Source organism: Chelmon rostratus, chromosome 18, assembly GCF_017976325.1.
Source record: "Chelmon rostratus isolate fCheRos1 chromosome 18, fCheRos1.pri, whole genome shotgun sequence".
Lineage (NCBI taxonomy): Eukaryota > Metazoa > Chordata > Actinopteri > Chaetodontiformes > Chaetodontidae > Chelmon > Chelmon rostratus.
In genome coordinates, this window is record NC_055675.1 from 19,056,711 (window position 1) to 19,069,636 (window position 12,926).

General features: G+C 40.5%; 2 protein-coding genes across 2 annotated transcripts in view; one reads left to right on the forward strand and one right to left on the reverse strand.

Moving 5' to 3' along the window:
• The window catches only part of LOC121621611 (nesprin-2), an 87,080-nt gene extending 79,755 nt beyond the window's left edge, over positions 1-7,325 (reverse strand). The window contains exons 1-9 of the mRNA XM_041958108.1: positions 7,250-7,325; positions 3,998-4,059; positions 2,514-2,609; positions 2,321-2,398; positions 2,151-2,243; positions 1,281-1,477; positions 751-950; positions 461-561; positions 187-276 (exon numbers count right to left, since the gene is read on the reverse strand). Of these exons, the coding sequence (XP_041814042.1) occupies positions 187-276; positions 461-561; positions 751-950; positions 1,281-1,477; positions 2,151-2,243; positions 2,321-2,398; positions 2,514-2,609; positions 3,998-4,059; positions 7,250-7,325 (993 nt within the window). The remainder of the gene's footprint in view (positions 1-186; positions 277-460; positions 562-750; positions 951-1,280; positions 1,478-2,150; positions 2,244-2,320; positions 2,399-2,513; positions 2,610-3,997; positions 4,060-7,249) is intronic.
• A 1,918-nt stretch (positions 7,326-9,243) lies between these two features.
• On the forward strand, positions 9,244-12,045 carry atp5mj (ATP synthase membrane subunit j). Its single transcript, XM_041959152.1, has 4 exons — positions 9,244-9,354; positions 10,348-10,471; positions 10,752-10,772; positions 11,545-12,045. Exons 2-4 carry the CDS (start codon positions 10,348-10,350, stop codon positions 11,556-11,558), a joined length of 159 nt encoding a protein of 52 aa, XP_041815086.1. The 5' UTR covers positions 9,244-9,354; the 3' UTR covers positions 11,559-12,045.
• The last annotated feature ends 881 nt before the right edge of the window (positions 12,046-12,926 follow it).

Here is a 12,926-nt window from a genome sequence, read left to right on the forward strand (position 1 = left end):
AACAGACCTACATACTAACAGTTAACCTCTACTTTATTTCAGCTCTATGAGAAAAAGCAGCACAAAACTACTTCTCGAATGCAGAAAAGACCTCTGCAGGAATAGCCAATTATAGTGCAAGTTACAGCGTGAAAGAAAGACTGACAAATATTAACTGAAGGGCTCCTTTGCTTGGTGTATGGCTACCTGACGTAAGGGTGAGACAGCAACTGCTGGAGGGAAGTGGGAAGTCATGTTGACAGGCGAGAGAGAAGAGGGCTGGACCAGAGGAAAGAGCTGCACCAACGCCACCAGGAGGAGAACAGGGAAAAGAATTAACACCCTTCAGTTTCATGCACGAGATTGGGGGTTCAAGCTCTGAACGGCAGCAGGGGCAGAAACAGTCATGCTATAACTCTGCAATTTAAACTTTCAAGAGGGGAGATGCTGATTTGGCTGAGGTCAAGGTTTGATTTCGTACCTGCAGATGGTCATCAGGTGCTGGCATGTCATTGGAGTACTGTAGGAACTGGGCCACATACGTCATAATGGACTTCTCATCAGGCTCTTTAACATCAACATCTGAGGTGCAGGAGAATACATCGAAAGGCTTTAATAAGAAATAATACACTTCTTTTTCTCAGTGCTCCCTCTGAGCAGGTATTTGTCAGTTTGCTTATCCTTACACAGTTATGTCTGTGGTAAAATGCGTGAACAAAGAAACATTTGTTGAAAAAGCATAAATAACCAATATTATCAAAAAAGTCTCACCCTGGGGCTCCAGCAGGCGGGGGATGTGGAGCTCCCTCTCGGCCAGGCGAAACGCCTCCTCCAGGTTCTGCTGGTTGCTCCTGGACCGGACCAGTGAGAGATCCACCAGCTGTGGCCTGAGAGAGCACAGGATGGCCAAGAAGGCCTCTCCGCTTCTCCAGCTCGACTTAAAGTCCCTCATACTGACAGAGCAGCCAACCCTGGAGAGAGGAAGACGGATGGAGGAACAAAAAAACAAAAGCACCAACGTGCAGTCTGAGCCAGTCTGTCACGTAGCAACAGCAAAACTTCAATCATCGTTCAGTTATTGCTTTGAGTCTAATCCTTTCTACATCTGTTTTGCATGTGTTTGAACTGTGGGACGACAAAGGCTGATAAAGAGGGAAGTCATGCAAACTCAGGCACAAAATGCAAACCCAACAAAGAAAGATGTAGCACTAGTTTTCATCCCTCCTGTGATGAAACAGAGCCAACGGCGCCGACCTTCCGGCTGCAAGCGCTCTTACAGCCTTTATTTTCAGATAACCCACCTTTGGCATTGGTCCCTCACCCACATGAGCAAGGCCTTCTTGGCGGATACTCGGAAGCGTCTGTGGAGAGGCGACGTCCGGCCTGCAGGGACCGGACTAGCTGGGACTGGGCTGCCAGACCAGGAGTCCAGGCTGGCCAGAGAGTCGAGGGAGGAATGACAAGAGCTGAAGGAGAGAGTGCTGGCCAGCTCCTCAATCTAAACCAGAGAAACAATATGGTGAATATCGAATGATCTGTATTTTTCAAATGGTTCACACATACATGAAATCTGACCAATATTTGCATTTTACAGTCAAAGTACTCTTTAAATTATTGCTGATTGATCAAAAGATGCTGCTGCTTCAGTTTCTTCTGCTGTCTCTCCTTCTTCTCCCTTTCTCACAATAGCAGAAGCAGGTTAATATGTGGGGGCATTAGTTCATCACTGTAGAGGGCTGCATTGGGAACACAAATCTCGCGGGAGCGGGCGGTATGAATTTTGCTGCGGGCGGGAACGGGCGGCTAAAAAAAAACACTGCGCGAGTGACAGGATGATGGAGTCAACAACTGAAATCGAAAAAAAGCTAAAACAAGGTCTCTACCAGTGCATCATAGACACGCAGCCCAGGGAAACGAATCAAACATCCCCATGAGTATCTATTAATAGCCTATAAAATGATGTGTTTTCTCCTGTGGGACAGGAGAAAACACAAAATCAATTCATTTCTATTATTGTGCGGGCATAAATTCTCAGAGTTTTGCTGGTGCGGGCGGGAGTGTAACACACATGTTGTGGGTGCGGGCGGTAATGGTCAGAAATTCAGCGGGAGCGGGCAGGAGCGGGATTAAGAAAACAGTCCTGCGCAGGGCTCTACATTACTGGTACTCACATGACAGTGGAGGATGACACTCCATATGAGTCCGAGGATGATGGAGGGCCGTCCATCCATGATATCTGAGATGTTTATGTTCACCAGTTTGATCTACGCAAACCAAACAGAACAAATGTTCATAACGGCAGGTTCTAATGTCATCTTTTGTTGGTTTTTTGGAAACTTACTGATTTTTTCTTGAGAAAGTTGAGTGCTGTCTCGATGTTCGCCCTCTGCTGGAAAACCCCCCGGCCCCTTTGTCTTTTCTGTGGAGACAAATGACAAAATCAGCTTTACTGTCTGATAATATTCATTTTAGCATGTTTTTTGAGTTGTTCTGGATCTTGGGAATCGATTCAGAAGCACATTGTGGTTACTCACCATAGTTTGGCCACTCATCACCTCCAGCAGGTCGAGCAGCCGTGACCCATCTCTGAGGTCAGAGAAGAGGTCTAACACAAATGACGGAGGGCATCCCTGTAACAATGCACACAATCATGTCCTAGTGATTTATCTGTCCAGCTGCACAGTACATCGAAATAAAGTCACGCCTGTTTCATTGACTACAATCACAAAGGATTCATACGGTAAGTTTCAGAGGGTATCATGTTACTGATATACCTCAGCAGATAAACCTTATGCACAATAACTGTTTTCAATTTGCACTGAAACCTCAAAACAGGAAGTAGAAGAGCTTCCAAAGACATCTGAGCTGTGCTATTGAATCTCAGCCATGAAAGTGGTGTCCAATCACATTCAATCAGTGATAACAAACTAGACAGCTGTGTATAAATAAATGAATATAAATAGCCCACTGTGGGCCACTGGGTCATATTTGGTGGGAAATTTGCTGCATCATTTTATACAAAACAGGAAGTTGTTCAGGGTTTCCTCGTGTCATGTGGCAAAAAAAAAAAAAAAAAAGTGAAAGGCAGATGGAAAAAATAATTCCAGAAATGTTTATCTTTTTGCAAACCCCAAAAGAAAAAAGTGCAACAGGAAGCAAAAGAGTTTATGGGAAATGTGATCTACTTTGTGGGAAACACGAGCCTCAACATTTATTTTACAGTGAACAGCCACTTTACAAACATATCCCATACGGCAAAAAGGTCAGAGCCTACAACTGCACCCAAAGCTGAACTGACAGCTTTAGTCCATCATAACATTAACCGTTTACATAAAGGCAGTCTGTCCTGCTGGGGGTCTTCAGTGGACAGAGCGGCGTGACAGAGGGCAGGTTATGAACCAGTGATTTTCGTGTGCAGTCACGGCGGATGGATTCAGATTACGTGCTGCTCTGCTTCACTGAAGCACTATTTATACTCCAGGCGAGAGTCACGAGCAGCTCAAGGTCTCTTTACAACGAGATCCGCGGCGAGCAGCTTTGCTGCAACGTGTCGGCCGTGAGTCAGCATGTCTGCAGCTCGCTTCATATCGCTTACAGCCCTGCCACGCCATGACATCACGCCATTTTTCAGCAAATATTTTAGAAGAAGGCAACTTTTAACTGAATTATCAACAGGTACGATGTTTCAAATACTAGTAAAAGTAAAGCCATGCCATACATGCACCTTTCCTACATGTGAACTGATGCTGCATACAGACCTGCAGCCTTGTGTTTCATCAGCCTCTTTCTGCATTCTCTCTCTGATACACTCACTGATAAAATCCAACTGTTATAAAGGTAATCTCCTAAAGATACATCCTATTTGTAAACTTTTGTTTGCTCAAGCACCACTTCTTTATTTAGTTAAAAATACCAGCAATCTGTTACTACTCATAGTAGAAATACTGCTTTGAGAAGCATACAAGAGATTTAGCGTTTTCTTCAACAAATTATACACAAACAAGATATCTCATCATACCTTAGAGAGCTGAGCATTTATCCAGTTGGTGAATGTCCTTTTCTGAATCTGTTCATGCTCCACTGTAGAGGAAACAGACAAAAAACTGTAATGTACACACATTCAGAACAAGATGTAATGATCTCCGGCATCAATATGAAGTGCTGGATCCCCTTTGTCAGATGACAATAAACACATAAATCTGAATGAAACTGAAAATGAATTATAATTCTTTATGGGTTTGAGCACATTTGCGTTAGCTGCAAGTAGCTAAAAGGTTAAACTGGGTTGTCTCCTTGTCCCCTCCTTTTACCACTCCTCATGTTGGGGTACACTGGGCACAGCCACATGAATGCAATCATGTTTTGCAAACCATGAATGCGTTAAAATTAAACACACTTTACTACGATAATGAACACAAAGAGCAATGCTTTTATGTTCATCATACACAGTAGGCTGACTTATATGAAATGTCCACTCATTCACAATCAAAATGTGGCAAAACAATTGATGTAAAATGCTTGTTTTCCCAATTCAATCTCATTTCAACTCCAGCTGGACTGAAAACGCCAACGAATGCAAACAAATGCACACTTGTCGAACAGCCTGACTTTCACTGACCTTCCCTTTCTGGAATATTCTGATGTAAAGTCCACAATAATCCAGACGTTTCATAACAGCAGTGGGAGCTATGACCCGAGCTGCAGGCAGGTCATAAGATACTCACCAACATCAGAGTACTGAAGAACTTTTCGACCCTCCATGCTTAAAACTAATATTAGATAAATCCATGAATAATGACTGAAGAGGAGACTTTAACCTTCATAAAACTGCCTTCGCACTCACAGGATGACCCAGTGGAAGACTTCCTCTTTAAGCTGAAGTAAGGCTATCGGCCGGGATCTGGCTACAAGACGGGACGGCTTCCAAGACAGCGACAGACATAGATACCGACGCTCACACAAGTATATGCAGAGACACACTCCAAGACAGACATGGGCACATACACACGGAGTGGATTTTGATCATACATGGTTCTTGAGACATACTAGACCAGATCCTAAGCTTCTGTTGCCAAAACATGAACCTCTACTATATATAACGACATAAAGACTTTCCTTGTTACAGTATAATGGAAGTGTGAGAAAGCTTAAAGACATATGCAAGCTGCTGGAAAATTGCCTTTTTTTTTGTCTGCTTTAGGATATTGAGGATATTGATGCTTTGATTAAGTGGAGCCAATGATCACCCTGGAGCATGTGGGGAATTTGGTGTCCACATAATGGAATCAAAGTATTTTACTATTTTAATTAAAATTGTTTGCTGAATATCAATAACTGCTTCCACCACGAAAAGCTGGACGTTGTCCATAAACAGAGGAATCTGAATGCATCACTTTCATTAACCTTTAACCAAGAATTTCTGTATCTATGTGCGACGTTGCTCTCAAGAGTTTTACACCTCAAAAACTGAGCAAGAAAAAGCAATAAAATGGGGTAAATATCACTAATAAGCAATTATATCTGGATACAAAGACTTTCTGACTTAAGTGATGATTGAACAGGTTCAGACTTGTGTAAAAGTCTAGTTTCAAACATTAAGTTACTCAGAATAAGTAATAAAAGGAGTTCTTATATCTACTGCCTTGATTTAAGATATTTCTTCTTTCTTAGGTTTCGCTTTTTGTGTTAAAACTGCTAAATTGCACATCTGAGTCTCTTTTCCTGCACACTAAACTATGATTACAAACAATCTGCAGAGACTATTTTATGACTCAGTCTGTAGAAAACGAAGGAGCTCAATGTTTTGTCTGAGCGAATCAGAAAAGCACACAGTCACTTTCAGATTCATGAATTCAGGCTTGTAGCTCAGATTAGCTCTGAATCATTTTCAGTGAGTCGGCTGTTTGTTTAGGAGCCTGCTGAGGCAGGCAGCTCCTGAACGCATTAATTCACTCGTCTCCACCCAGCTCACCTGACATGTCCTATACAAACAGAGGCAAGAGGCTTCAACATGTTAATAATAACTTCCTGCTTCAGGCTGTTGTAAGACCCCATCAGCAGAATATGTTTCCTCAGGTCAAACTACAGCCACAGATCTTTAAACATGTTTACAATAAACATAATGCTGACATGACTTACTGCTGTGAGAGGATGTACATGTGGAAAATAAAATCAATCTTTTTATATCAGTTAAGTTTAGTTACCGTGTGAACTCATTTAACCTTTACTCTGTATTTTGGTGCACTGCCAAACTGTTTATGTCTTATATTTTAAAAAACATGTGTAAAGTACATAAGTGGCACTGGACGCTGATGAAGCTACAGCCATATTTAAAACAACACCTTCCTACATCACATAATGATAAAATTCTGCACTTCATACCATCAGAATGAATATTTTCAGCTCCTGTAAAACGATTTATTCTCTTCGTAATACGTGCACAGCTTATAGAGATGCAACAGATTTGCATTGTTTTCAATGGTGAGATACCAAAAACCAGGGGGGCAGCATATTTCGTGACTAAATATCTGAATAATGAATCAATGTGGTGACTTTCAAGGTTATTTTCAGAGACTACAGCCATCATTACTCATTTACTGTACAGTAGTTCTTCAATCTGCAGTAACAAGAACAATTCCTGTGGTCATCAAACTCAATGATGTGACGTGATTAAAGACCAGTTTGACCAGGAAATTAAAGGTGTCATCTAATTGATGGAGTAACTTTTCGAGCTTGTGTGCGTCTCAGGTTTTCCTATTTCAGCATGAAGGAACAACATAATCATTCAGCGTCTCTCCAAAAAAATAAGACATTATTCTATGCAAACATGCTTAAGGATGAAGGCTGATATGTATTATTTCTGTGCGTTAGAATTTATCATTTTAGACCAAACACAAGCCATGATTCTCCTCAAAAAAGTAGCGGTGAATTTAATAGAATCTGCAAAAATCCCCTTATTAGCGCGCTGTATTTTATAAACTGGGATGTGACAAGTTCACACAGGGGCACAGCTGTTAACTGGATTTCTTCAAATGTCAGAAAATTCCAAAATGTCTGATCCTCACACATACGAACCCATCCAGTTATCTTTCTCACCATTGCATTTTTTCAGGTTATGAATTCATAGTGCTTATTTTCTGCCATATAAGAGTGATGCAAGACACGTTGAAATAGTATCCTGAACACAATTCATAGTTTGGCCACCACTGTGATTCCCCACCACAGTACATCACATGTCACAACATCTACACAAGCACAGGAATAGACTGACCTTGGAGGAGCATGTGCACGTTGTCAATGTCCAATGGAATGCCTCCATCGTCTTCCTCTGCTCCACCTGAGGCCATGTAGTCGCCACGAGATCAATCTCAGAGAGATCCAGGAGACGTAGGTTAGTACACCGTCCACAAGTGAAATCCACAATGCAACGAAGGAAAAAGTTTCTTTTTTCACAAAACATTTAAGTCAGCAGCCTCCACTGCCTGATTAGTCATGTAACAGTAAGAACGCACCCACCCACACCCTCACATTACCACAGACACACACACACCGATGCAAGTAGACACATGCAAACACTTACACAAAGAGCTCAAAGAGGAGGAATAACAGTGCTGTATGGAAAGCGGCTGCACCACCCTGCCATAATGTAGATCACTAAAATAGATGACCTGCGCACAGATCTTCAACATACCTGTAGCAGGGCTGTAGTCACTGAAGACAGCTAGTGTGGCATATTGCATTGCAATGTGGAACCCAATAGAATGTGTCCAGTAAACGTCCTCAGCTGTGTCCTTTGATATTGGCACAACTCTGCGTGGATTCACTGTGTTGAGTCCCTTCAAATAGGACTTGGCCTTTAGGTGCTCATAAATGAAACAAGGTGCCTCTTGCCTATTGGAGCGTGAGGACAAAAAAAGTGTGGAAAACCCCGCCCACGCTCACTGCAGGCCCAATCACTCCTGCAGGCTCGCATACAAACTTACTGCCATTTGGCTAAAAAGAATCCCAGAGTCAATTAGTTTGTGTTTTGACTTCGCTTGTTGCTGATATTTCAGGAAATAAAAACACAAATGTCTCCACTTCTCTGTCTTTCTTTTCTTCTATTTACTTGTGAGCAGTGCAATAATGTAATGGCTGAGAAACAGTGAGAGCGGGAGGCTGATGCATTAAAACAAAACTGTTTCAGGTTCCTTTTAGGGGTCATTCCTACTCATTAATTTGTAATATACAGTACTTAATAAAAAATCAGTTAATCTAAACTTTCTCAGTTGGTTTCATATTGAGTTAGAGTCATATTTTCCAATTTGATTTAATACTGGAGCTGAAAAGGGTACTCATTTAAGCTAAATTCAGAGCCAAAACACCTCTATTTTTAATCTTATTATGTGTTTCACCTGAAGAGAAAGAGTTGCACAAAAAGTAGAGCATGTCACACAATGGCATCTTTACCCTTGGGAGCAGTGCCAGTGTTTTATTTGTTGTTTCACTATGGTGAGCAGACAAAGCTGGTGGACAGTCTGTGTGCCACATGGCAGCTGCACCCTCACCCCAAATTCCCTTCTGCGATGGTGGCGGCACAGGCTAATAAAAGCAGAACAGGATATTAGATTGCTGAATTGTTCCTTTCGTAGGTATAAAACAAACACCTAAAAAAAAAAATCCCATCAAAATAACAGCGTGATTGAAATTGAAAGTGAGACACAAGGTTTTTCACATTAAAGGGTTATTATAGTATATGACCACTGACAATGCAGATTACAAAAGCATAAATTAGAGGAAGTCAGCAGTCATCAAACTGTTGTTCAAAAACATGAAACCCAGAAACTCTGACTGACCAGCTGTTGGCCTCTGACCACCAATCCATCTCATCTGACACAGCGGCCATCAGAATTGTTTTGAAAACTGTTGGCTTTGTGCTGTAATCATCATCATTAATAGAAGGAATCTCTACCTAAATGACCTTCATACTCTTGATTCTTCTTCTCATCATTTTTTCAGAACTATGGCTAGAATCATGCTTCCATTGCCAGATGGACATTGTCATTTTATTGGTGTAGGTTATATGATATCTTTTTTATATGTATTTTTATTCATTGACTAAGAGTCTATGACTATATAAATGATGGCGTAAAGCAGTGCATAATGCCCCGATTTCATATAAAACAGGCAAAGATTACGCAGATATGGTCAAGTCCTCAAGGTGGAGCCAAGAGATCAAAAAAGTTAACCGCATACCTCCATTTGGTGTCGCTACACACCAAAACATGAATGACATGCTACACAGTTGAGCGTAGAAGAAGACTTCCTCCCCACGACTTTGACGTTTAGCAGCAGCGCCTGTCCTGACCTTCCCTCTGTAGCGAGACAAACTAAAAGGTAAAAGAAGAGCTTGCTCAAGTTTACTAAAGTCGCTGTTATCATAACAGAAAAATAGTTTTTCCTCACCTCAGCAATTTAAAAAGGAGCTAACATCTGTATTGACTACGGTTGTGTGTGCGAATACTGCTGGTGTACTCATCTAGCTAGCTAGCTTCTCGCTAAGGGTAGTTAGCGTCTTGCTAAGGCTAGTTAGCGTTCTTTGCAGAGAAGATACTTGTCAGGACTCATTCATTGACTGCAGTAGTTGGTTACGAAGTTAAAGTTAAATGAATGCAATATATATATATATCAGCTATATGACCCCTTGTTAATGTTCTCTTTCTTTGTGTAACCTTTGTGACTTGTGTATGTTTAACGCCAACGCTGACTTTGTTAGATTCCGAGTTTGTAATTGCAACAAACATTAGCTTTAGTCCGGCAGTTTATTATTATCTTCGGCTATATTTTGTAAAAGTAAGTCATTCAATAAAACAATGAAAAACGGTGACTCTGACCCCACTAACAGGGATTAACTGTAGATAAATGCAATGGTGCTTTTTACCTCTTCTTTTGATCAGTATTTCCCGGGTGGCTAAAGTCAGTAGCTAGGCCTGCCGCTGCTGAGGGTCATGACAGCACTCAGCGACCAGTCGATGTTGAGTAACAACATTGTGTGAACGAAGGAATCAATTTCTAAAATTTATCTTAACTCAGCATTAGTGTAGTAATTGGATTATGCTTAAATTGTGACTATATCGCTCTTCTGACCGAGACAGTATGCACACGTAGTTGTGCCAGACATGTTTAAGATCTACACATCAGTAAAATGATGGAATTGTGAGCGAAGTTTGGCGTGGTCTTCCTCCTTATAGACAATGCATGGCACTATGGGACAGGTCTTCTGATGTTCAGTTGTGCTTCTACTGAAATAAACATTTATTGGAGGTTGTCATCATTCTGACTGAATACATGAGCGCTGTTTTGAGTGTATGCTTTTGCTGTGTCTTACAGATGGCTGGTCAGTTTTTTACAGCTTGGTGGGGCAAGATGAGGCCTTACTACACAAAGGCATACCAGGAGATCTGGGTTGGAGTCGGCCTCATGACGTACGCGTACTACAAAATCTCCTATGGGGGTGAGTTCAATACTTTCTGCTTTTTACTGTGTGTTGAAAAGGCGGCTGCACTCCATAATGCAACCTGCCGTGAAATAATGTAGCTGTAATAGTAATGTACTGTACATACTGTCATTTAAGAATATTTAAGTTGTGAACAGGTGTGAAATAAATTTGGCTTTCATACCATTGAATAATTAAATATGAGTGTAAGCAGCTGTGGTTACTTAAATGTATTTTAAATGCACGGTGTCTCATATTTCAATGTGGCTAATGAAACATCTGTTTCTTTCCATTCCAGGCAAGAAGGCTGTAAAGGACAGTAAGTAACCTTTTTTTTCTTACTCTGTATTATATATAGATAAATGTTAGTACTGTAATTTACTATATATGACCCCCTGATCTCTGGGTGTTAACATATATACGATATAGTAATTTTATCCATAGATGGATAGAAAAATAGACATGTAGATGTACATCTGTATACATACAGAGGAATATAGTGACATAAATATAAGATTATGTATATCATGATAGAGAATTTCATCTATATTGGCCACTCCTGGCCACATATATATGAGTATAATACCTGGGTTAAATACAAAGATTAGTCTTTCACAGTGTAGTCATCTGGATCTTGTCCTGTCCTTACCAGTTGTTGAACAAACATTAGCAGTAACACCAAGCATGGGAACTTATTTTAGATATTTTGTCCACAATCTACTGTATGTTGCTTATATTGGCCAATAAAATTGGAGGTAAGGGTGCGTTTTAAACATAGGTGTTAGAATGGTTAGATAAGCCATCAGTCATTACCCTCTACGTTGATTGATTCTGCAGTGTTTGTGGGTATTGGTTGTAGCCGTGAACATGAGCTGTGCTGCAGGAAAAAAGGTCAGAGAATCTTGTGTCAGATGTGCAACTACAGATGTTTTCCTCTAGATGTCACTGACAGATGGCTTATCCAGCCTTGACAAGCCAATTCACCACATTCTACCCATGCTTGGTTGGAGAGGGATTATTTAATCATTTTTTTTGTCATTAAATGTGTGCTTTGTTTTATTTATTTATCTATTTTGTGCTCTTTTTTGCAGAGCCTGCCCACTGAGTATTCCACCATGCTGACCACCCCTCCACCTGCTGTGAAATAATGCCCCATTCGTTTGTCCGGAAGTCCAGCTTCATATTAGAATTTATGTTAATATGGAACAAATAAAGTTTCTATCCAAAACTTAAATTTGTGTTTGTTACTTTACTCTATATAATAATGCCACATGAGTGACCACATGCAAAGGTGACTGTAGACAAAAAAAGGAGAGTGAGAATTAAAATTAGGCCCTTCTTTAAACAACAGTGAGCAGATTATAGTGTCGCCACAGTGAATGTATACACGTTTAATATGAATATTTTGCATGATTACACCTTTTTGATGCTTTTACAGTGAGGATAAGTGGTATACATTTGCTCTAATGTTTTGACACCTAATTATCAAAAACATAATAGTTCACATCAGGGACTAATGATAATTCTGTTATGATTGAAAAAAATGTTTTAGGACCGACTGCATCCCAATTTTCTGTTATAATCAATGGTACATCTAATGTAAGATAAGGATAAGCAATACTGAATACCAATAAATCCATTCTGTAATGGGTTATTAAAGCTCTTTGGTTGGTTCAGTCTGGTTTATGTGTCGTTCGGATGTTTTTACACTCTTTTTTCAGTGTTTGCCATATCCAGATGAGTGAGCTATTAATAGCCAATGAATCACAGTTTGGGTTTACATTTTAACTAATTGAGCAGACAGCATAAACGCCAGCGCTGCCATATTTGGTGTTCCATAAGTGCGAGTGTGGTTGGTTGTTCTGGGCCAGACATCACAAATTTAACCAAGTATTTGTGACGCGATGAGCCCATGAGATAATGCTAACCTGCATTTGCACACTCAACCTTATAAACATTTAATTTGATATTTTGAATAGAACTTTAATTTACGTTGGTATTTTTAACTCTTTTATATAATTTCACTGAACTGCTCACTGGGTTGTAGCACAAAGGACTGTGGCATCGCAACTGGTTTGTTGACAAAAATCAATGGCAGATGAATTAGTTTCTGTTTACAGTTTGGTTCACTGAACTGTGACTGAGTTGACCGGAGTCCTGCCTGGGGCCAGAGGTTTAGTGCTGGGTGAAGAGGTGGATAAACTGATTCCACTTTCACTGCATCACTGCTATCTATGTACGAATGCTAGTGACTGATATGAATAGTGTCAATACTTCATATACACCTGCACAACTGGTGTGTAGAAGACATTATTACCTCTCTTATCAAGGCAATGTCAAATTCTATACTCTTGTAGAAAACTTGTCTAGTTTCAAAACATTAAGTTAGGAATCATCTAGCAGATTGATCTCTGTGGCATCTCATTAGTGGAGTTATAGCTAAACATAAATCCCCAAAACAGCCTTAGGTGCC